This window comes from Leucopleurus acutus (assembly GCF_964270905.1).
Source record: "Leucopleurus acutus genome assembly, chromosome: 10".
Lineage (NCBI taxonomy): Eukaryota > Metazoa > Chordata > Mammalia > Artiodactyla > Delphinidae > Leucopleurus > Leucopleurus acutus.
In genome coordinates, this window is record NC_139153.1 from 76330161 (window position 1) to 76356167 (window position 26007).

At 42.4% G+C, this 26007-nt stretch overlaps 1 protein-coding gene across 1 annotated transcript; it reads right to left on the bottom strand.

Annotated features, from left to right (window-relative positions):
* Window positions 1-1123: 1123 nt before the first annotated feature.
* ADGRF1 (adhesion G protein-coupled receptor F1) lies at window positions 1124-25442 on the bottom strand (the record flags this gene model as incomplete). Its single annotated transcript, XM_082848414.1, has 14 exons — window positions 1124-1197; window positions 1743-1809; window positions 3623-3682; window positions 4884-4925; window positions 6701-8074; window positions 10146-10334; window positions 11979-12142; window positions 13293-13444; window positions 16834-16892; window positions 17925-18025; window positions 20034-20207; window positions 21170-21313; window positions 23191-23248; window positions 25374-25442. The coding sequence occupies 14 exons, from the start codon at window positions 25440-25442 to the stop codon at window positions 1124-1126; spliced, it is 2727 nt and encodes a 908-aa protein (XP_082704540.1).
* Between the last annotated feature and the right edge of the window lie 565 nt (window positions 25443-26007).

Below are 26007 nucleotides of genomic sequence, written 5' to 3' on the forward strand. Positions count from 1 at the left end.
ACTGAAACTCAGGTGAGCCCAAAGTGATGGCAGTATGGAAGGGAAATGTTGCTTCCTGCAGTGCCTTCACCTGCTGCTCTCTATCTCATCCAAAAGTAGCATCAGCCATACATGTAAATAACTTCCAAAAGTGCCGACAGTGTATCATGAAAGAAAACCAGGTGCTTTAAGGTCTTTCTGGATGCTCACAACCAAATTCTCCCTCAATTTTCCTCTTACATAGAGAGAATTCTGGGAGTGATGAATCTCGTATCTAACCTCATAAGGCTTGCTTAGGATTGCAGGTAATTTTCAAGGCTGTTATGAGGCTGTAGAAATGGACTAGGAACCAAAAGTCCTAAAAGCGCCCTTTACTGGCTTCACTTTGGGAAGTCACTTCACTTGTCCAAGCCTCTATTTCATCATGTCTGCACTAGGTCTGCCTGGACACCTCACGTCATTGGATGGGGGACCAGATGAAAGTGTCTTGTAAACTGAAAAATAATGCATTTATATATATATATATATATATATATATATATATATATATATATATATATACTGCTTTATACTTCCTAAGTAACAGCTATGAAGCTATCTGAAATGGACACTTCTATTTTGTTTCTGATTAACTTTCAAAGTTCAGTGACTGTACCACAAAAACAAGCATAAAATCCAACTGGAAGTTTTTGGAGGAAAACGCCTTTTCTCTAGGAAATTTCACCAGTGACTTTTTTTATAAGAAAGTGAACATGGTCCATCAGTGCATCTAAAGTGATTTCATGACATTTCCTTACTCCAATTCAGGTGATTAGAAATGTCACATGAATAATGCTATTTTATGAAAAAGGAAACCATAGTTTGTGGCAGTGAGAGGCTAGTACAACTGACATAATTTCCGACAAAAACTTAATCTTCTACATTTATAAAGCAATTCCTTTGAATCAAACCCCATGGAAGTAAATCTCTCCATTTAATTGAAGATAAAGATGGCTGTCATGAAACTGCTGAGAGTTCCTTGTTATATTCTCAGACTCCGAAATCAGAAAAATCCATTGAATATGGAGCATGATTTCTTCACTGACATTTAGCTCTAATGTCAATTTGCTCCAAAAACTTTTCCTTGATTTTAGGGTTCCCGGTTTTATCCAGTTGATGAAAACTGAGTTAGCGTGATGTCGTTTGAGGACTCTCCAGTATAAGAAAGTACATAGTTGCCTAAAAGAGGAAAAAGAGGATAAGAATTATTGCTACTATGTTGGAATCAAGCATAAGACCAAAATGAAAATAAGCCTATGCAATTCCTTACAATTTTGGACAGTGTTAGGAAGAGGTTAGGGTGTACAGCATTTTATTAATGCCATAGAAGCTTACATTTGTCAGACATCTCTCATTTGAGAAGAGAAGCACCGTATTTTCAGACGCTGGGGAATGAGATTGGTTTGAGATCACTGAATGTTACTGCTGGAAGGAAACTTAGTGATCTCTTAGTTTTTCCTTTTACTGATGAGGAACAAAGGCCCAAAAAGGTAAACAGATTTATTAAAAGCCCTCAGGCTGGTTGGTGGCAGGGATAACAGGACCCCAAGCTTCTGGATGAGCACATTGAGCATTTTGGGAGGGAAACATGCTGTTTCAAGTTCCGACACTTGAACTTTATCAGAAATCCAAAGAATTTTGATTGGACTCTAAAGTGAGTTGCCCATGATGGATTCATGTTCTTTCTTCCTACCTCTTAGAACCTTTGGTTTGTTGTAACTCACGTTTGTGTTGGAATGGGTTGAAAGTCTTTTTGAATCTGGGTTTGACAGATGAATCTGATGAGTTTTGCTGCACAAAAGAAAACCAAGTCATTTAGGCATTCAAAGTATTCTTTCAGGTGCCTGCTTTTTCATTCAGACTCCCTCAGAAGATTACAAATACTCAATTTTTCTTCTGCCAAATGTGCATTTACTTGAAAGCAAATGAGCCACCTACCCAGAAAACAAAATCTCATTTCTGTCACCTAATTTGAAAGTGAAACTGGAGAAGGGGTACAAATCCAGAAGATGCAAAGCCCTCACTGACCACTGCTGCCTTCTGAAAAAGGTCAACAATTTACATTAAAAACAGGGAGATAGGGCTTCCCTGGTGGCGCAGTGGTTGAGAATCCGCCTGCCGATGCAGGGGACACGGGTTCGTGCCCCGGTCCGGGAAGATCCCACATGCCACGGAGCGGCTGGGCCCGCGAGCCATGGCCGCTGAGCCTGCGCGTCCAGAGCCTGCGCTCCGCAACGGGAGAGGCCACAACAGTGAGAGGCCCGCGTACTGCAAAAAAATAAAAATAAAAACAGGGAGATAAACCACTGTCAGGCATCTTTACTTTTGGTTTTGGTGTATTTTCCTTTTCAGTGTTTTTCTCTCTTTGGCCTTCCAGTGAGAAAAATTCTGACTTCCTGCTTTGTAGGGTGGGGAGTGTCCTGTCTTGCTTTACTAACTAAAGGTTTGACTTTAATGCAGTCACACATGCTGTAACTCCCTCCTTTTCTTAAGAGTAGAGAATGATTCATTAGTTTCACATTTTCTGGTTCAAGGGATTTTAGTTCTTCAAGACATAAAATCAAAATCACAGAATATTAGAACTTCTGCTTTGAGTAACTAGTCTAACACTTAATTTTTACATCTTGAGAACACTGAAACCAAAAGGTACTAAGTGACTTTCCCGAGGTCACACAGCCAATTGGTTACTGAGTCAGAAATACAATCAGGTCTGCCAGCTCCTGGGGTCACAGCCCTCTCCTATGAAATGCAGACCCAGGAAAATTATTTTATAAAAATGCCAGAGGCTAACTTCCTCACTGTTTTTTTAATTTCAAAACGTTATATTATCCCTTGTTAAGAATCTCTAAATATCCAAGTAGTTCTTCATGCACTTAAATCGGCTGATTTTTATCACACACAGAAATTTCTGCTTTAGAACCCTTTCTGAGAGGCCCTCCGTGTGTTGCTAAAAGACACAAGTCTGAGTTAATGTCAAAAAGACAAAACCGAGAGGCAAGTACTTTTGTTCCTAACTATACCGTTCCTTAAGTGGATTGCATTTTTGTGGCAAAGAATGGAAACAAGAATCCTTTGTTTCCATACAAACTTGTCAGTTTGTAGACTGAAGAGCTAAAACTGCAAGTGACAAAGTCAGGTACACCAGCATAAGGGAAAATTCATAAAGATCATTTTACATATTAGAAGTTAATGAAGGCTTCCCCGTCTGATTTTCTGGAGAAGGAAAAGTGCTCTGCAGGAGATCTAGACAGGCAGGCAGAGAAAATGACCCTACTGATTCTAGATATTGGGAGACAAGTCAGACTATAACAAGCAACACCGCTGAAATGTATTTGCTCACAAGAGCACCACAGACCCCCATGCCTGAGCATCCTTGAAGCTTTCCACACCCTCGCATCCATTCATCCATTCACTCATTCACCCATTCATTCAACAGCTCTTTAATGAGTATTGACCATGTGCTGGACATCGTGCCAGATACCAGGAATATAACGGGATAGAAACTCAAGGGGTTTACACAAAAGTGGGCTTGCCGTGGGACTGTGTAAAAAAGTGCAAAACTGGAACTTCACGAACTGCCTCCACGGCTGCAGGAGATGATTACCTTTGATGCTTGGTTCCAAAAGCTTAAAGGAGACAACTTGTTGAGTAGCAGCTGTCGCAGCTACAGGGCAAAAAAGAAATAGTGAGGAACTACACATAGGCAATCGTACAGAGGCAAATCAAGAGCAAAACTGAAGGGCTTCCCTGGTGGCGCAGTGGTTGAGAGTCCGCCTGCCGATGCAGGGGACACGGGAGGATCCCACGTGCCGCGGAGCGGCTGGGCCCGTGAGCCATGGCCGCTGAGCCTGCGTGTCCGGAGCCTGTGCTCCACGGCGGGAGAGGCCACAGCGGTGAGAGGCCCGCGTACCGCAAAAAAAAAAGAACAAAACTGAAGAGTGTAATTGTTATTTAGTAGTAGTATTTCCCGGAAGCATTTAATAAGCGATAAGCATGTGGATCTGATGAAAGGATTTCTTTTCTATTTCTTTTCTTTACCTGTAAACAAATCTAGAATGCAACAAAGAGCAACAGTTCCAAAAAACATAATAATTCAGATTCTAGACGTTAGTAATCGGCAATAATGGCTAAATCGAAGTTTGTCTTTGAAGTGAAGAGTGTCCTTATCGAGTGAATGGTGCAAACAACAGAATTATTTAGTCCAATCAAGAAGGAGGCAAATTGCTTCTTTGTAAACAGGGGTTTGGAGGCATGTGCAACAATTATGATAATGATAAAATATCCTTATCTTCTTATTAAAGCAGAGGCTACATTTTTTAGCTTATTGTCTTTACTTCTCTCTGCAGAATTGCTCAAAGCTTGGAAAAATAATGAAAGAAGTTCAAGTTTTTTTCTATTTTCTTTTACTTACATTGGTCATCCTTCATTAGGAATTCTATTTAATGTTAGAGGCTATGTAATATTTACTACATAAAATTCTAGAAACATACATATAGATAGGCCTTTCAGCATATTTTAAGTGAATGAATAAATTAAGTAAAGGAGCAAAAAGGAATTCACCCCTAAGGAAAGTTTTTCTGCTGGTTAATTATGCCAAATCATAATTTAAAAGTAAAAACAAGTTTCCCCTTTTTTTCTACAATGTTCACATTATATGTTGTGGTTAGTTCTCTACAGCTCTATTTTCAGCAATGAGTGTTTAGTTTCTTTGTCTCCTGATGGAACCCGCCTTTTGTGAAATTATAGAATTTTATTATGCAGGTACCCATGGTCTAACTTCTTATACATGAATAAGGGCCCTAGAACTGAAGGGGAGGGACTAGGTGCCTGGGTTAAAGGAGAAAGAGAGAAATGAATACACATACCTTACTATCCAAGAGCATTCCAAAACATAAGATGAAAAAACCCTTAAAAAAAGGAATAAGGCACATGTATTATCTTTTCCTTTTCCAGTAAAGAAAGCATTTATATGTATTACTATTCTATTATATCCCCCAACACTGAAATTATTTCCTTGTCTGTCCCCCTGTTGACTGTGGGTCCTTGAAGGTAAGGATACTGTGTAAACTCCACGATGCCTGGATTAACACAAAGTACGCAAACATTTTTTTTTTTTTGGTTGAACATATAATTAAATTATTGCGTGAATAAAGTCTGAAACACACGTGGAGCACCATTTTCCCCTTTGTGTTATCCTAAACCCAAAACAAAGAACTTCCATTTGCTTCTATGTCTTAGTCTTTCTTTAGGCATTAAACAAACATTAACTAAGCGTCTATGATGTCAGCAGTCACTGAAGTCCGACCCCAAGGCCAAGTAGAGGAAGTTGACTATATCAGCATCCTTTCCATCAGGTCCATCCAGCCCTTGGGTAACCCTTGGCAGAGTCTTTCTTGGACCTTGAAATTCTCCTCCCAGGCAGAGGACCCTCAGTTGGTGCCTGTTCAGACAGCGTGTCACCAAGGGCCCTGGACAGCTGTTCCCTAACCCTGTCACCATTAGGTGTGTGCTCTCCATGACTGCCCTCTGTGCCACCACCTAAATGTACCCTGGTTTGTTGCAGTAGGTGGAGAACCAACTGGATTCAGGAGATACCTACTGAGCACTTACTCTGTGCCAGGCACTGCACTAAGTGCTAAAATGATCTCATTTAATCTTCACATTTACTCTAAGATACAGGTAATAATATTATCAGATAATTAATAATATTAATTAATATTAATAATATTATCAGGTACTTAATATTACAGGTAATTAATTAATTAATGAGAGAATTAAGGTATAGAGAAATTAAATAATTAAGAGAATTAAGGTAAAGAGAAATTAAATAATTTGTTAGCAGTCACACAGTTGGATAGCATGACACATTTGAGCCCAGAGCTATTTAACTCCAGAGCTCAAACGTTTAACCACCACTACCCTGAGTCGTTGTCCAGAGGAGACCCAGCAAATATTTCTTGAACCAGGACTGAAGGCTCTCTTCCAGATTCGCCAAAACCTAAGGATTGCTTTGCCCACCTACTCTCTGAATACTCTCTGATCATGGCATGTAAAACCCATCCTTGGCAGCAGAGTTCAGCAAACTTTTTCTGTAAAGAGCCAGAGAGTAAATATTTCAGGTTTTGCAGGTCATCCAGTCTCTTACAACTGCTCAGTTCTGCCTGTGTAAGGAAAACAGCCACAGGCCCTATGTAGATGAATGGGCATGGCTGTGTTCCAATAAAACTTTATTTACAAAGACAGTGCTGCCTACAATTGGCCAGGCCCTGCTTTATGGCACATTAGGGACTTCCTCTGCACCATTCAGACTCAAAAAGCACTCTGGATTTATTTCCCTTTCCCTGTGTGCTTTAACAGACATCAGCACAAGACAAAGAGGACTGGGTCAACAGCAAGAGAGATTAGTGTTAGCTATGTGAACTCTAACAGATTTAAAACCCTGGAATGGATTACTGAAGAAGCCCAATATTCTGCTTCAGTATGAGAATCACTGTTGGGAAGACTGGATCTTATTTTATTTTATTTTTTTCTATTCACTGTTGCCAGGCAATTTGGGTTATAATAGTCCTGCTAGAGGCAGGGAAATGAGATCGATCACCCCCAGAGTGGTTTTCCCATCCTCAATTCTCTACAATTATTCCAATTACCAGATGATGTAATAGGTTGTTCTCACCACTCTCACCTGGGATGCATTGAGTGATGCGAAAATAACGTGCCAGGCCGGATTCCGGCTGTCAACCATTGTTCCTATGCCAAACCCCCAGGTGAGCCCTAGCAGGGGGGTCAGAACGAGAAGGCTCCTCCCCACGCGGATGACAGTGGCCTTGCTGTCCTGAGTCAGCCTTTCTCCAACAGCGGGCCTCCAGAGCTTCGTGAGAACTAATAGGACCACCACCAGATTCACAGCCACGATAGTCAGGGCGGGACCCGCAAAGGCCAGGAGAGGTTTGCTCCCATCGGACCAGTTAAGCCAACACACATCTTTCCTTTCATAGCCATTGCTGGGTTGTGTGACCGCAATGGTGACGATGGATATAATGAGAGGACACCCGTAGCCCAGGCAGAACCCGACAGCCACCAACAAAGGCGTGACCATGTGGTGGAACACCAGGATAACCCGATAAGCCAGCAGGAAGCTGAGCAGAAGCATCCAGAAGAACAAGGAGAGGTAGAAAAAGTGTGTGAAGAACACTGCAGCTGTGCAGACTCCAGACGGGTTCGCCGTGGTGTGCACGGAGGCAGCGACAATAAACCAGATGTCTGCGATCAGGAGGCACAGGGCTATGTTCACCATGCAAATGTGACGCATGTGCGAGGTTTGGCTTCTGTTGACCTGCTTCCAAAACAGAGCTTCGATGGTCAGGCATAAGACGAGACTTCCGATGGAGACCCCCAGTCCCACAAAGGTGATCCATTTCACAATGGGAACGATGGCAGGGGGGACAGAGGGTGACATCAGCACGGAGAAGGAGGTCAGGTGAGTACAGCGGCACGTCACCGAGTCTGGAGTTTCATTCACTAGGTGGCAGCCATTATCGTTCCACTGCGAATGGTTGAAATCCCAAAACACACAATGAGGCTGGCTCAGATTTGATTCTATCTTGGAAAAAGTCAGAAAAATTTCATTGATGGAATAGTTTGGGATAACCATGGATATCACGGGCCCATTGACCTGAGCATTTCCATTTTTGGTAGCAGGTAGAATGTTCCCCAGGGTCAAGGAGGTCATGCTGATGATAGTTTCTGGAAGGGGCTCCTGGAATTGGTCTGACCTAATTAATGCATGGCCTCTGATGGGAATGGAGGGGTTTTTTAGGAACATTTCAGTCTGATAGTTGTAACCCAAATTGCTTTGATTTGAGGATGCTGGAATCCCTTTCCAGTTAATGAATTCTTGAGAAAATTCCAGAGGCAGAGCTGTCGAAGGGACCAGAACACTGATGTTTTCCAGTGACGCTAGGAACTGGGACCCGGCATTCTTTTCTTTCTGAAGTAACACTGTCCAGTTGGTCACCGAGGTAGAATTAAGGATGTGGTCAGATATACTGATGACATTCTGAAATACAAGGGTGAAAGTCAGTTTGGATTTTGAGTAAACAGATCAGAGGACTATGGGTGGATAGTCGCTAGTCTTAAGCTCAGGAAAATGGCCCAGAGAATTGGCTCAGCTGAGGACCACATTAAAACTCAGCAATGAAATTCAGCTCTGGGGCTCCGCGCAGTGGAAGCATTGGGTTAAGAAAGGAGGGTCAGGGCTTCCCCGGTGGCACAGTGGTTGAGAGTCCACCTGCCGATTCAAGGGACACGGGTTCGTGCCCCGGTCCGGGAAGATCCCACATGCCGCGGAGCGGCTGGGCCCGTGAGCCATGGCCGCTGAGCCTGTGCGTCCGGAGCCTGTGCTCCGCAACGGGAGAGGCCACAACAGTGAGAGGCCCGCGTACCGCAAAAAAAAAAAAAAAAAAAAGAAAGAAATGAGGGTCAGCAGAATCATGTCAGTTCCACAGTGATCACCCCCGGGAATTCATACTCCGGTTGGGGCTTCGGAGGAGAAGAGGAGAATCCTACAATGGGTGCTGCAGAGTGTGCATTTTCTTCCTTCTGAGATGGCAAACGGGACTGCATGACTCCTCAGGCTGAGGGTCCAAGAGTGAAACGTTACTTGAAATTGCTTTCCCATATCATGTTTTTTTGCTAATATCAGAAGTTCTAAATTCATGTCATGAATGTTCAAGTTTTAATTCATTTGTATTTATGACTTTTCTTTAATAGAGGAGAATATAAAGCAAAAATCCTTAAACACTGGACATGCAACAAGGAAGCATTGAATTGTTGTGTGTTTTAAGGGTCGGCCTCAGTTTGAGATTCCTTTTCAAGGAATTCCCTGGCAATTCAGTGGTTAGGATTCTGCGCTTTCACTGCTGAGGGCCCAGGATCGATCCCTGGTTGGGGAACTAAGATCCCTCAAGCAGTAAGGCCAAACAAACAAACAAAAACAATAGCAACAACAAAAACCAGGTTCCTTTTCCAAACGTACCTGAAAGGCAGCGTTTTCTCACCCAGGACCCTCACTCACTCTTATGGGTCTGGTTCCCAGGCATCTGCTGTGGGCGTCTATCCCTCTGGCTGAGTCTTACCCTAACTGAGCCCTCTGTGGCTTCTGGCCTGGATCGCATAGTGAGCTTCTCCTATTGCCCCAGCAACCTCTGCCTTCCTTTTGTTTGTGTTTGCTGCTCTGTTTTTGTCCTTCATTTTATTTTTAGCCTTTTTGTGTCATCTTGTTTTAGTTGGTCTCTTGTAAACAATGCATAGTCAGACTTTAAAAAAAAAAACAAATCTGAGCATCTTTGATTCAGGGAGTTTAACTTATTCACACTTAATGTCATCTCTGACATCTCTTAACCTTATACAGTTAAGCAGGATTGTGTGACTATGTAACAATATATATTATATAACCCAATTTTGTAAAATATTATATGCTTTAACATATAAAATGCACACATCCAAAGTGTTTGGAAGGATATTTATTTAACAAATATTTATTGAGTACCTGCTATGTGTCCCTTGTCCATTTTCTAGGCACTGAGGTGACACGTAAAATGTAAGCAGTGGCTATTCTAGGGTGACAAGATTACATATCACTTATTTTTCTTTTTGTTTATTTGTATATCTTATAGTGAGCATGTCTCATTTGAGTAATTTTTAAAGTTAATTTTTAAATGTCCAAACTAAGTCATGAATTCCCCAGTTGAAAAAATGGAGCTCTTAAAATATATTAAATATGATATACTAAAGTCAGAGCTTATAGCCACGGGAAGGAACAACTGCCAACTCAATATTAAATATTAAAAAGTTGGCACCTGTGTCATTCAGGGCAGAGGCTCACGCCTTCCCCTCAGCCAGATGCTATCCAGGCAGTCTGCCTGGAGGCGGCTCCCTCTCACTTTGAACTCACATAATTGATCCCGGGGGTTGCTTATACACTGCTGAGGAAGCAGTGAAGCTCACGTCAAGACTGTTACATGGCTCTTTGGTCCTTTTCAACAGCACCCCATCAACTGGGGCTTCTGCCATTCCTCCTGCAAGATTGAGCATTTAAAGTGAGCCATTCAAGCTCAGGCAGACCTTACCTCCATTGTCGAACTGGACACACTGAAGTGTCTTTCTAGGGACAGGGATGAGATATTGCCCAGAATTGACACCACAGAAGCCAGATTCCCGGCTGTGGTTGATGGGTTTTGCTGAATGACCGTTGAAAGATTCTGCACCAAGGATGACACGGTTGCCTCAGTGGCGTTGCTGGCAATCACACTGAAGTTCTAGGAACAGAAATGGTTATGTTCTAGAAAACAATGAAATGCTTGTGCTTCATCAGACTTAAATCAGATTTCATGGCCACGAATAACCAGCATTTGTATGGTGCATTATAACGTAGGGTAATCATATAACAATGATAACAACGATCTAATGGCTGTCATTCAGTGCTTTTTATTTTCCATACAGTGTGCTAAACGTTTTACTGGGGATTCACTGATTTCATCTTTACATTACCCTTTAAAGGAGGTACCATGATATTTTCATTTTATGATTAAGGAAATTGAAACTTGAAGAGATTCACTAAGAAGCACTTTTATATAAATTGTTACCCTGATTATACAGAACCCGATGTTCAGTGAGATTCAGTGACTTTCCAAACAGTACCCAGCTAGGAAGTGGAAAGACAGGGTCTACTTGGCACTAAATCCTATGTTATATCCATTATGCTGTGCTGAGAAATCCCTATAGAGGATTTAGAGGGACATAAGTGGAGACTTTGCTACACTTGGTCACTGGATTTGGGTTTTACTTCTTCCTTGAGGCTCCCATCTGCTTCCACGACACTGAGCTAATTTGGAAGGCAGCCACGAGGGATATTCCCTTTGTTCAAAGCACATCAACCCCGGATCCCAGATCCCCCGTTTTCCTTTTTACTCTGCTCAGCTGACAGAGCTGTTTTCTGCCTAGGGCGCCTGGGATCTGACTGTCCTCACACCCTGGGGTGACCTGGTCCCAGCTACGATTCGTGTCCAGAAACTGGGCCAAAGAAGGCAAGAACAAGGATGAACCTCAGAAGACATCTGCTCCAATCTCCCTCCGCAGTTTACAGATGAGAAAACTGAGGTCCAGAAAGAGAGCAGTAAACCTTCCACGGTCCCTTGGTGAATACTGTGGGGTTCTCTGCTTCCAAAGCAGGGTCTCTGGCTGGGACTGAAGTTCTGCTCACTATGAACTATTTGCAGGATAGTGTCTGTGAGCTGGTCCTGGAGTTCCTCTTCCATGACTTGAGTTTTAAATCCTCACCATTTGCTTCCATCTTTCTATCTACTACATCTTAAGTACTTGAAACTTCCTAAGAGAGCGTCATGTGAAGGTCATAGCACTGGACCGGAAATCAAGTGACCATGTTTCTAGTTCAACACTACTGCTACCAGAGGGACCACTAGCCCCTTAGTCTCCCCTTTTCTGATCTATAGAAGGAAGTTGGTGAGGCACATGGCCCTGGAGAGCCACTGAAGTTCTATCATTCTATATGGCTGACTCATTCCCTGCCCCGGTTTCTGACAAATGTACTAAGGTTATAGCTTCTGACTTATACCTTCACTTGGATCTTTGATTCCCAGGCTTTCAGAGGTCAGTTTAGTTGCTGTTCTGCCATCTTCAGCTCTCTTCAGCATTGATTCACACCTCTGCAGCACCCTCCCCCCAAAACCACCCAATCTTACGTTTCTGAGGTTCTCGGCTGCTACCTAGACTCACGACTCACGCCTACACTCCCTGCGTTTCCCAGGGTCTGATGTCACTGACTTCTGACCAATGAGACAAACTGATACATTTTACCTTCCACCCAGCCGTGCTCACTGGGAGACACCCACTGTGAAACTCAAAACCAGGGCAAATCTGCAAGGCGGAAATGCTTTTTTTACCTTCTTCAGTTCTTCCAGCTCAGAGAGCACACACGTCTCCCTGAGGACATGCCACCCAGAGGGTTGGCACCTGGCCGTGATGATTCCGGAGTAGCCGCTGCTACAGGGAAGAGTATACTCATCATTCTTAGACCCAAATCCAAAGACTATGCTGTTACACTGGGCTGGAAAAGAATGGAAACGAAGAAGAAAAATGTCTCTGAATATTTTGACACTCTCTATAAACTATAAAGCGGTACTTTTTAAGTCATGTTTTCAGACAAAACCCAGGCAAAACTCAGGAGTAGGAGAAGTTTGTCTTTGATGCCCAGCTTCACCCCATCAACCCCTTTTCCTCTTTCCTGATGTCCTACCCTCCCCAAGGCTGGCCCCCTTTCCCTCCAGGTGTCTGATCTATGCCAACAATCTGAATTTAATGGGCTATCAAATAGTTAAGTATTCGGTGAAAATAACACGGGGTGTGATCCCTCCCAGGAAATATTTTCACTCTTTCAGGGAATGCTAGAAAACCAGAAAATCTTCAAGACGCTATGGGACAAAGCAGGCATGATAGGGTTAAAAGATGGGCAGTTGCCATTTGGGGGTGACATGTCCTACTTTGTACCCCTTTAAAGGCTTCTCACATCGTGATCAGCCACTAGTTCCTCCCGCAGCTGGCCCTTCATAATATACTCTTACCACGTTGGGCTGCGAAGAGGAAGCCTTGAAAGGAAGAACCACAAGGGCTATGAATTTTGTTTCTTTTCCCCACTGCTGTGTCTTAAGTGCCTAATCACTTTGGATACTTAGTAAATATTTGTTGAATAAATGTTGAAAGTGGCACAAAGCTTGGTAAGAGAGGTTTAAAACTGAATGTAAAGAATTTTTTAAACATCTGAAGAAAAGAAGTAGGGTGTGTGTGTCTATGTATATCTGTGTGTGTTCGTGTGTCTGGGTGTATGTGAATGACCTGGAAAAAATGCTTTCTCTCCTGGGTCCCTTGGATTAGGATTTAGGAATTTCATCAGCCCCAGGGCTCTTGCAGCATGTATACCAGGAAACGATTGCTGAATCATTTCCACCAGCGCCTGCAGTGAATCAGTCTTGTGTGGCGTTTCCACTGAGAACTGGAGGTCAGCTGACCCTGAGCAAGCGTCTGAAATAGTGGAGCTGAAATTGAGTTTCATCCTGGTCGGGAGGAGAAACAGCTGCTCGTTTCCACTAGAAGTCAGTCTTAGAACAATTCCGTTTCGGGAACATCTCCAATATATAATACAATCTACTAATTAGGCTCCCCTATCTACCTCCCTACAGAGGATGGGAATCCAGTGTTACCTTTTCCGAACACTCTGAAAGAGTTGTCTTCTAGTGGAAACAGCTGATGCAGGCCTGTCTTAGCCTTCTTAGCCGCCTGCCCAATGCCTGACAGCAGTTCAGATGTGTTGCTGGAACCAACAACTTCATACCCAGCAATGATGCTTCCATTTCTACAATGATGATGTGGAAAGAAAAATGAGATTTATTCATTCAGTCACTCAAGGCTTATTCTGTGTGGGGATGGCATTGGGTCCGTGGGAATAGATCAAACAGATTTGGTCTTTGCCTTCTTGGAGCTTATGTGCCAGTGGAGAAGGCAAGGCAAATAAGAAACAAATACCACCAAATATATAAAATCATAATTATAAATATATATATATATATAATTCCAAATTTTGTTAAGTGTTATGAGAGACAAGTTCAGGGATAAAGTTACAGATGTAGAAAACAAACTTATAGTTACCAGAGGGTAAGGTGGGGGGAGGGATAAATTGGGAGATTGGGATGGACATATACACACTACTATATACAAAATAGATAATTAATAAGGACCTACTGTACAACACAGGGAACTCTACCTAATACTTCATAATGGCCTATATGGGGAAAGAATCTAAAAAAGGGTGGATATATGTATAACTGATTCACTTTGCTGTACACCTGAAACTAAGACAACATTGAAAATCAACAACATGCCAATACAACTTTAAAAATAAAATAAAGTTTTCTTCATGTAAATCTTTAAAAAAAAAGAATATCAAGTAGACGTGAGGCCCACTTTAAATAAAACTGGTGAGGAAAGGCTTCTCTGTGCAGAGGATCTTTGAAGCTGAGACCTGAAGGATGAAAAGAAACAGCCAGTGATGCAAAGAGAATTGGTCCAGCGTGGCCAGCACCTGAGAAGGGCTGGAGGCAAGAAAATGCCTGTGAGTCTGACAAACTTCAAGGCTAACGTGACTAAAATTCAATGAGCAGGTGAGAGATGGTTAGGAGATGACCCTCGAGAGGTACCCAGGAGCCAGAGGGAACAGGGCCTTTGAGTCTGAATTTCATCTTTTATTAAAAGGTTTTACTCTTTTTGAAAAGGCATGGCATGATCAGATTTATAATTTAAGATCATCACTCTGGCTGCTGTGTAGAAAATAGGTGAAGGGAGGAAGCAGAGAAGCAGGAAAACTAGTTAGGAAGGAGAGGGTGGTGCCCTGAACGGATTGAGTAGCAGTGTGTGTGGGGAGAAGTGAACTGGTCAGTTTCAGGTTGTATTTGAAGATAGAGCCAGAAGACTTGCTAACGGAGCAGATTCTGGGTGTGGGAGAAAGAAACCAGGCAAGGACGACCCCAGGGAATTGAAAAACAAATTGTAGTATATTCATACAATGGATTATTACTGGGCAATAAAAAGGAAGGAATCACTGATACTCAAAAAGCCAAGGATGAGTCTCAAAGGCCTTAGGCTGAGTGAAAGAAGCCAGGCCCCCCCAAAACACTATACACTACATGATTCCATTTAGGTAAAGTTCTAGCATAAGCAAAACCAGCCTATGGTGATAGAAATAAGATCAGTGGTTATTTCTGGTAGGGAGGTAGGAATGTGCATGGAGATTGGCTGGAAAGGGGCACAAGGGAACTTTGGGGATAATGGAAATGGTCTGTCTTGATAGGAGGTGGTGTGTATTAGTATTTGTCAAAGCTAATAGAGCTGTACAATTAAGTTTTGAGCATATCACTGTATGTAAATTATACTTCAATAATTAAGTATAATTTATTGGAAAATAAATTAAGACAGGATAGCTCTAAGGTTTGGGTCTGTGCAATTAGAAGAACAGCATCTCTGGAAATGAGATGGGGAAGACAGTGGGAGAAGGAGATGAAAGTTTATGACGGGGGGCAGTTGGAGGACTCCCATTTTGGACATGTTACATTTGACATGCCTACTAGAAAATCACCTGGAGATGTTAATAGGCATTGGATATTGGAGTCCAGAGTTTGGGGGAGAGGCTGAGGTCAAGTAATAAATTTAGAACCCATCTGTATACAGATGGTATTTGAAGTTATGAAAGCAAGTGAGATAACATGGATTAGTTTAATCCTGCAACTCCATGAGGGTTAGGGTTAGGGTTATTCTCATTTTATAGATAAGAGAACTGAGTCCTAAAGAAGTTGGGTCAAGTCATTAATTATTAATTGATGGATATGAACCTCTGGCTCTCTAAAGCTCAAATTCTTAATCACTACATTGAACCACATTGAACTCACAATAAATAAACCCAAATACCCTTTTATGCTGTGATGATCACAATGCCTTTTCTCTGATACGGCCCTTCTATAGTGTTTGAAAAGTATTTTTCTATTATTTCATTTTATGTAATGAGGTTAACTCAAATTCCACAGGTATTAACAGTCTTGTTTGACAGATAAATAAATTGAGACTGAGAGACTAAGATTTACTTTAGATCATGTATGTAAAGAGTAAAACCAAAATAGTTGTGTTTTATAGACTTATGTCTACTTTTACTGTGATTTTGTCTACAAATTATTGGAGACAGTTTGTAAGATATATATATATATATATATATATATATGATGGAATATAAATTAGAAATATAAATAGAAAACCAGGACCAAGGAAAAGAAACATGTGAATATTGAATACAAAACTGTTGATTGAGTTTCAATGCTGTCTATGAATTCAATGACGGCAAAGTCAAAAACAGAAGTTAGATTAATTATATAGACCTTGATATAAGAAAAAAGAAGCAGTGTTTTTCCTAGCACTGAATTTTAAACAATATTATACATGTGAGCCTTTTTATAGGTACATGAGAGGGCTTAAAGGATAATGTCCAGGACGGTATATTTATAGCAAAAGCTACTGAAAATTTCCTATAGCTCTTCTTTAGCTGTGGAAAAAGTATATAAGAAGTTAAGTTCTCTGACCTGTAAGTCACTTCCTCTATCAAGCAGACTATAAATAGCTGGTAATCAATACACACCGGGTAACTAACCAAATAACTATTGAATTAAAGTATAAACAAAAGGGTAATTTACTAAATATCTCTTTCTTTGCTGTAGACAATGACTACTGGGCTTGAACTATGGTGCCTACATGATATCTACACAAAAATATAATATTTTACCCAAGGAGCCCCTTCTGGCCCCCAGTTATACAACATCACACCCTCTGTGTTAATGGAAGGAGAAAACGCATCCCTCCGCAACCCACAACCCTTGTCACCACCACTCGCCCCTTCCCATGCACGCACACCACGTCCTCCTGCTTCCTTCCAAGCCATGCGGGTTTCCAATTCTAGTTTCCGATCCATAGCTTCGAGAATGCCATTTAATATTGATATTCGCAAAGGCATTTAAATGAGAATATAGGCTTTCTTCTTAAGATTTTTTAAAGCACCACAGACTTTTATTCAGTTTTAGTAAGAATCCTACTTCAAAAAGCAGTTGACTTATTTTCTGTCAAGGTCACTTGGAAACAGCATGAGGCATCCTGCAGGACGGGTGCATGATTCCAGGGATGCCCTTCTAAGACCGCTGTATTACTTACCGAAACTGGGTGACTTGAACTGACTCAAAACCTTGGATACTTTTGTAGGCTTCTTTAAGCTTTACAAAGAGAGCAAAAAGCAATATGTTGATCTTTGTTCCCACACAAGAAAGACATTTGAGCAAAAAATGGTCGCAGACAATGAATAACCAACGGAAGCAGCAAAAAAAGGAAAGAGATATGGTGAGAGGTAGTTGCATGTTGTAGAAATACATTTAAAATGATAGCAGAAAATGTACACACACGCGCCTCCGTACACACATATAATTTAATGTTGAGGTTGCTAATAAAGAATGTAGAACCAACTGCTTAGACTAGAGGATGGGTCGGGTGCCAGATAATGTCATAAATTCATCCAAAATCTAGTTTCTCCTTCCCCTAAATAAGCCATTGATTTCAATAGATGCTTAAACTGAATCTGCCTGCGAAGTGTTTGTGCATGTCTTCAGTTTGGACCACATCTAAGCCACCATCCTAGGTAGAGGTAGTTTTATGTCACTTCATTATGAAGTCCAGAATTTTGGTCAGGAACCCTCTTTAGCCTCTAACAAGAGAGGCTTCTTTAAGGAGCAAACCCCAAATGTTAACAATTGAGCTTGCATCATGAAAACTTTCTTTTGACAAATAAAAATCAGAAAATAATCAAGAAGGCTCGATTCACTCATCTTGTTATGAGAATAAGGTGTAACTTTGTGGCTGAAGACTTGCAAAGAATGAAGATAACGGGAACTTTTATTCTCAAAATAGTGACATTACCTGCAGCCACAGATTCAATATCAGACCTGAGAATAAAGATCCTTAGTATTTAAAAAAAAAAAAGAAAGAAAAGAATCAAGAGGGCTTGGTTTAATATTACCCTAACAAATGAGCAAAACTAAACACTAAAGGAATGGGAAGAAGTCAATTGCTTAACGCTCCTTGAAAGAAAATGTTCGAAATACATCACTTGTGGGCAGAGTGATTAACTGCTATGTAATAAGTCATTGGAAATGAAAAATTAAGAATATGTGTTAAATAAATACATTGAATTGGAAACACCTGAACTTACGTTTAGGCAAGGATTTCTTTTGTAATAAGTAGAAGGTGCTTACTTGAATTTCAATTCCAGTGGTATATTTGGAGTATATAGCAGAAGATGAATCCAAAAGATCTTTTGTAAATCTTTCATTAATTTTGAAAGTACCCCAAACCTCTATGGAAAATAAAAAGAAATTTACAGAGATAAAAATTACTCACTTGATATATTATAGCTTAAAATTACAGAAGTCTAATTCAGCCCGTCTATTTGACACTGGTACTTCAACTCCTTTCTTTCTTCTTTGTTTTGTCAATTTTCTTTTTATGATGAATGTTCACCTAAAGTAATATAGGAAGCATCTATAAAACCGGAATTCTCTTTTGTGGATTTGGAATATAATGGGAAAGTGCGATCATCAAGATGACCTTATAAGCAGGTAAATGAGTAGCCACTCACATGTGGTTATAAAAGGCACTTATCCCAGTCTAGGCCCTGAGCTTAAACGTTGTCCCTATTTAAAAATTAAAAAAAAAAAAAAAAATCACTACTCGCTAACTCCAACTTACCCCTTGCTTACCCATCACTGGTGCTTTCCTCCTCTGGAACAGGTTATTCCCCACCTCTGGATGGACAAATCCTGTGTATCTTTCATTCAGGACTTAGTTAAATGCGCCTCTTTAGCAAGACCTTCCCTGGGCCCCAGATGAAAAGAGTCTCCCTCTCCTTTAAATTCTTACAGTACGTTATCCATACGTCCCTTCCAGCCTCTTCACCTACACATCTATCTGTGAACACACCTCATGTATGTGTGTCCCCACTCTACTTTGGGAATCTCCCTGTGAGTGTAATCTCTATCTGATCCATCTTTGTATCCCCCAAAGATGGATCAGACTTGGACCACTTTTCAAAGTGTAGGCTTTCATCAAAATTTGTTGAAGAGATCACACTGTCTTCTTTCATGTGTTAACAGCCTCTGGCCTCCCCAGGTAGCTTGCTAATTGATCGACAGCAAGAGAAATGCCTCATGGTGACCTCCCAGAATTTGCCCCAGATCTGGGTATAAAGATGGTGGTTAATAAATACGTGTTACTTGAGGCAGGAAGGATTAGGAGTCTGGGATTAGCAGATGCAAACTATTATATACAGGATGGATAATCAACAGGTCCTACTGCATAGCACAGGGAACTGTATTCAATATCCTTTGATAACCCATAATGGAAAAGAATATGAAAAAGGATAGATAGATAGATAGATAGATAGATAGATAGATAGATAGATGTATATAAAACTGAGTCACTTTTCTGTACAGCAGAAATTAAACACAACATTGTAAATCAACTATACTTCAATCAAATTTTTTAAATAAATAAATAAAGAAGTGTTACCTTAACCTGAACTGCTGTGGCTCTGGGAAAGGGACCCAGGGAGACCCAGGAAAGCTGGGCTATTTCAGGTCCTCCTTCACTCTTTGCTCCACTCTACCAAAATCTGGAGCTTCAAGATAACTGGACTAGTCTTTGGGGACGTTTCTTAACGTCCTTCAAGCTGTCGGAGCCCACGTCATGCGGCTCACCCCATCATCCACTGGGCATCAGCCTAAGTCAGCAGTAGCTCCCTCAGCGTCCACTGGCTCCTAAACTAGACTTTCAACTTTGGTTTGGTTTTGGCAATTCATTCAACACACATATTTGTTGGCAATTTACAGAATTTCTTTCAATGTAATCACTAGGCAACCCTCCCTGCCTTCACACCTCCAAATTTTTATTTTCTGGAAATTGATGTTGGCCAAAGAAGTAAACAGAAGGTGGGAAGAAAAACGTTATTTACTCAAGCTGTTCCCCTACTTGGAATTTCAGGGAAGCTCCCTAAATCTCAGAAGGATCATAGAATTGTCGAGGTGAGCTGGATGTACCTCCAGGCTGAACTAGCTCCCAAACATCAGCTGAACCTCCAGGCTGAACTAGCACCCAAACATCAGCTCGCAGTTCTGAATTTTCTGCACTGACGAAGCTCTCGCTGTGTCCAGCCGAGCCTAGCAGGGTACGTCATCACTGCCCTTCCAACTCCCTGTAAACACTGGCTCTTCTCTGGGAGGCAAAGAGAAACACTGGGGCCCAGGCCCAGTGGTCCTTCTCTCTCTGTCACATGTGGAGGTGGGAGGGGTGTATCCTTACACACTTACTTGTTCTCTCACAGAAATGGACACTCTGGGTGAGGTTGTTGAGATGACAATCACAGCTCTGGAGAGATCCCTCCGTGTGAAGGTAGCATTTCTGGGGATCAAGGCATGAGGGAGGAAACCAGGAGTAGCCGTCGTCACAGGCACAGCGCAGGACCCCGTTCTGGATACCACAGTCTGCACAAAAAGAAACAGAGCTTGGTCTCACGGGACCTGGTTAATAAATTGGCTATGGTTGAGTTCTCATCTTTGGTTCTGATATAGAATCTGAACCGAAAGCTAGAGCTATTTCTCTCCAAAAGCTGTAAGGATGAAAACAAGACGGAAACAAGTATGTTTAAGGTTAAGGAAACGTCCCACTCAATAGATACTGAGGTTGGATCAGAAACCCAGCTAACATAACAATCAAGTGTCCGGGGCTAGCGTCCAAAAGAAGGATGTGTGCCCAGTCGGTACCACTTACATGGAGAAAGAAGCAGAAGAGGATATGTCGACCTGAGAGTTATTTAAAGGGTTCTAGATGGTATTTGTCCACTGTCTTATCGGAGGCTCCTATCCACCTAGCATCACTCCCCCAAAGTCCCTGTTAGCAATATGGCAAAGGCAGAGAGACCTTTTTGTTGAGAGTCATGATGAAAAATTTTATTAACCAATCCTGTATGCTTGTATTGGACCTAAAACTCCCACCAAAGAACCTTTCCTTTTCAATAGAAAAAAAAAAAAATGGGGCAAAGTCACCACATACGGTTGTGAAAATATGCACAATGGTGTGCAGTAAATGGTTCTCAAACGTGATCATGCATCAGAACCTTCTGGGAGGGGTCTCACCCCAAAGGTTATGATTCAGTAAGTCTGGAATGGAGCCAGGGATCTGCATTTCCTTTAAGTTCCCTGATGCTGCTGCTACTGTCGGTCTGGGTACCACACTCTGAGAACCCTTGCTGTAGATAAATCATTTAACTTCTCCCAACCCCATTGTGGTGGTCATTAGTGCTGTTGGCCAGATAGTTTTTACAAGCATCTATTCTTTTCAGCCACAGATATTGGGGGGATGATTGATTCCCCAGCAGAACCTAACCTCTCCCGACTCACACACCACCTTCCCCATTTCCACTGCCAGTTCCCAGAGACTGACTCACACGTGGTGGCCTTTGCTCTGATAATCTTCACTGGCCCAAAGACAGGGCAAGGCTCCAAAAGCTTCAGAAAGTTCTTCACGTCTCTTTTCTCCTTGGAATCTCGATAGGCTACCTGAATCAGCAGCTCGTATTCCTGGATTGGACCTAGAGAGAAAGAGAGACCGCCAAAGGCTTCTTTTCTCAGGCTGGGAGGGAGATACTGCAGAGCAAGTGACCTCGGAGCGCTTGTCAGATTCAGCCTGAGGGTCACGGACGTGGCTTGGTCACTTCCATTCATCCAGACATGGACTAAAAATGAGCATCCCGAGCAAAACATCAGACGGTCCACAGGTGCCTAAGACACCTCTCTCCTCTGACTTCAGCCAGGCCAGCTGCTCTGTGCTCTCTGACCCACCCCAGCATCGCCCTCCTGACTTTATATACTTGTCAGGTCACATCCAGAGTCAAGTTTCAGGGTCAAGACTGAAGGGAGAAGAGGCGAGAAAGTCCCGGTCACTCTACCCGACTCCTCCCTCAGCTCTGGTCTCCTGGATGTATCTTTGATATAAAACCCTCACTCCCCTCTTTCCTCTCTAAAGAGCCCTTCCTTCTCCTGTACAAATGTTCCACTAATTAGCTGAGTTTGCTATTGAGATGAAATGCACAAGTAAAACCAAAGCAAACCTTACTTGAGCCTTGATGCATCCTCACCTCCACCCTATTGTTTCTGAGCAGTACCTTTTGTTTCCCTAAGAAGAGACCATTAGGTGTTTTGGGCTGGGAGAGAAGAGGAATCGCACCCAGAATTCACTTAGGCACATTCACATGAAACTCTGTATGAAGTTCCATGGGGTCTCAAAATCCTCCCAAGGTCCTCTGTGGACCCCAGGTTAAGAATGTGAAGGGCCTCAGAGAAAAAGAGGCAAAAGGTGAACATCCTTTTTTCCTGGGTCTCATTTTGTTATCATCGGCAGTGAAATCTCTTAGAATCCCTTAGATCTCTCAGGACGGGACCATGCTTTCTACAGGCCCAGGTGAGATGGGGAGCTTCTATGAGACTGTCCCATTTCTTAAGGGTCCGGGGGAGCTGGGAGATTTAGAGGGAAGAAAAGCAGCTGGATCAATCCCTAGGCTTCTCAGAAGGAAATCCAGAAGCTGCAGCATGTCCCGGGACAGTTACAGGAGACTCCTGCCTGCTGTAGTTGCCACCAACTCACCCCTCTCCGCATCTCCTTAAGGCCGGAAACTCTGTCCCGGCCGTGGGAATTACTCCGAGGGATGTAAGCGAAGGGGAGGCCCAAGCAGGTAATAGGTGGGGAAGGGGGGAAAGATGAATGGCTCTGGTTCCGGAGCCAGACTGACTGGGCGTCGAATCCTGCCCCACCTACCCACCGGCCTTGTCAGTTTCACTACGTGTAAAATAAAGATGGCGATTGTACCTAACTCAGAGGATCTTTGTGAGGCTTTAATTCATCTAACACACTTAGGATAGTGCATGGCACTGGGAACACCTTTCCATGGCATTCCAAGCTGAAGCTCTGGTTTCATTTTCCCAAAGAATTGTAGCCTTGCTACAGTGTGGGAAGGTCTATGGCCCTGTTAGCACATTGCTGGGTGGCAGATTCATGGCACCGTAAAAAGGCTTTTGAGGACTGACCCAGAAACCTAACCACCGTCTGTGTGTACCATTGTTTCCATGAGGAAATATATACCGTGCTGGAATCATCAGACCCGCAAATCAAATTCCAGACCACAACTCATTCCTGGACTGACGTCTGTGCCATGCATTACATTATTGGGATCAAGGTGAAGAGGGAAAGGACGAGTATGGGGCAGCTACTGGCTGGCTATGGGACAGGATACTATGCCTCTATTATAGTATTTCATCCTCACAAGGAATTACTGTAATTATCGTTTTACGGATTTGAGGTATTTAAGGATGTGCCAAAGATCATAAAACCCATCAGGAGCGCCCCTGGGATTTGAACCCTGCTCTCTGGGCTCCAGGGTGTGCTGTACCGTGCTATCTGAGGGAGTCTCACCTAGAGGCTTTGTCTTATTCAAAATGAGTTCTTGCTTTGTTTTGATGCCATCATCACTCTGTTAAGAGAAAAAAAAAAAAGAAGAAGAATTACAGCGAGGCTTGGTCATATTGTATTTCATAAGGCCTCGTTGGATTTCCCAGATAAACTGAAATCATGGATCTAAAATGCAAGCCAGGGATGGTGGGGGAGGGGGGCAGAAAAGGACATCACTGAGGCGCCTTTTGAGCACAAACCTGAAGGAAGCAGGAAAGTGAAGATCCCTAAGAAAGAACTTCCCAGGAGGAGGGAGGAACAGGTGCAAAGGCCCTGGGATAAGAATATGCCTGGCACGTGAAGGCCAGAGTAGCTAAGCGGAGTCGGGGAGGCGGGGCAGGAAGTGACGTCAGAGAGTATCTCTGGAGAGGCCGGTCCTGTAGATCCTTCCGGGCTGTGGCAAGGGCTTAGCTTTTGCTTGAGTGGGATGGGAGCCCGCTGGAGAGTTCTGAACGGAGGAAAGATGTGCTCTGCTCCACTTTTTAGAAGGCTCAATCCTGCAGCCATGTTGGGGATAGACAAGCACCGAAGCAATGAGAGCGTTTCAGGAGCTACCGAGATAATATAGGTGAGAGATGATGAAGGTGTGGATCAGGATGGTAGCCATGGAGTTGGTGAGAAGTGTTTGGATTCTGGATATATTTTAAAGAGAAAACTAGAAAAAAAGATCTAATGGTTTAGACTTGGATTATGAGAAGTGTCAAGCGTAATAATAATTTTTCTGCCTAAGCAGCTGGAGAGACAGTGATGCCACTTGCTGAGACGGGCAAGGAGAAGCAGGTTTGGTGAGAAAAAACCGAGAGTTTAATTTTGGACATAGTAAGTTGAGGGGACATTGGCACCCAACTGGAGATACCAAGTAGGTAGTAGATAGGTGAGTGTGGCGTTCGGGGAACAGGTGTGAGGAGACACAGATTTTGGAGTCATTGGCATGCAGAGAACATTAAAACCATGACCCCAGATGAAAGCACCAAGAAAGTGCGTAGAGTGTGGAGAGAAAGGAGCCCTCCTATGCTGCTGGTGGGAATGGAAATTGGTGCAGCCACTATGGAGAGCAGTATGGAGGTTCCTTAAAACAACTAAAAACAGTGTTGCCGTATGATCCTGCAATCCCACTCCTGGGCATATATCCAGAGAAAACTCTAATCTGAAAAGATACATACACCCCAATGTTCACAGCAGCACTATGTACAATAGCCAAGACATGGCAGCTACCTAAGTGCCCATTGACAGATGAATGGATAAAGAAGACGTGGCATAGATGTGGAATATTACTCAGGCATATAAAATAATGAAATAATGCCATTTGCAGCAACATGGATGGACCTAGAGATTATCATACTAAGGGAAGTGTGTCAGAAAGAGAAAGACAAATATCATATGATATCACTTATACGGGGAATCTAAAACAATGATACAAACGAACTTACTTACAAAACAGAAACAGACTCACAGACTTAGAGAACGGACTTATGGTCACCAGGGGGCACAGGGGCAGGTGGGGAGCGATAAATTAGGAGTTTGGGATTAACAGATACACACTACTATGTATAAAACAGATAAACAACAAGGACCTACTGTATAGCACAGGGAACTATACTCAAAGTCTTATAATAACCTATAATGGAAAGGAATCTGAAAAAGAATATATATATGTATACATATATATATGTATAACTGAATCACTTTGCTGTATACCTGAAGCTAACACATTGTAAATTAACTATGTAAAGTAAACTAAAATATGTAAATTATTACTTCAATTAAAAAAAAAAAGGTTATTGGGAAAAAAAAGGAAAGTGAGTATAGATAGGGAAGAGGCCAAGGACTGCTAATGTCGATCTATATGCTTTTCCTCCATCAAAGAGGCCATAGGAGAGGATGCGCTGAGTTAGAAAACATCTCCAGTATGGCCTAGTCCAAGATCCCGGTTTTTGCAGTCAGGTCATCCAAGCTCCAAGAGTTGAAGTGACTCATCCAAGGCCACACAGCTAATGCTGGTATTGTTGAGACAAGAACCCAGCACTTCGGATGCCAAGTCTATGAAATTTTGTCACTGCAGTTGCCTAGAGAGTGACAGACGCTCAAAGTGCCAGAAGGACAGAGGGGAGGTGGTAGAGAAGAAAACAGGACGTACGCAAACTCACCCCCAGGAAGCCATTCCAGCCCTCGGTGATCATGAAGAAGGAGAAGAGCCAGGGCATAGGAACTCTCATCTTCCCCTGGCCCCTCCTGCTTCTGGACAGGACAAGAACAGCTGGAGTCACAGTCTGTGACTAGACGTGTGCGCCATGCAAGGCTGAGGCACAAAAACAAGTCATTCAAGCCAACATTTTTAAAGGCACACAGGGGTAAAGCCTAGCTGGGCTCATCAGAAGCCCTGAGCATATGGTTATATTTTTCCGCCAGAGACAACATCACTTCCACTCCCACTGCAGAACTAGTGAATTTTTCTCTTTACAAACCTACTAGAAAATTTCTCCAGAACTCTCTTCTATGTTTAAGTTTGATCTAAGTGATCAAATTTGACTCAACACAGGCTATTTTAAAATCATGGCTTGCTTTACTTTGTAGCTGGGTGCATTTAACATCCAGCCTTTTATATTTCACTGAGGTTTTCTTTTCATCTCAGTGAAGACAGGCATTCAAATAACCAAGGACCCTAGAACCATTAATATAAAGATAGACTCAGTATTTCAGCATAAAAATAATAGTGAACCAATCCAGCAAAGTTCCTTGTTCATAGTTCATGTAATTAGCAACCAACTGTGCTCAAGTTCA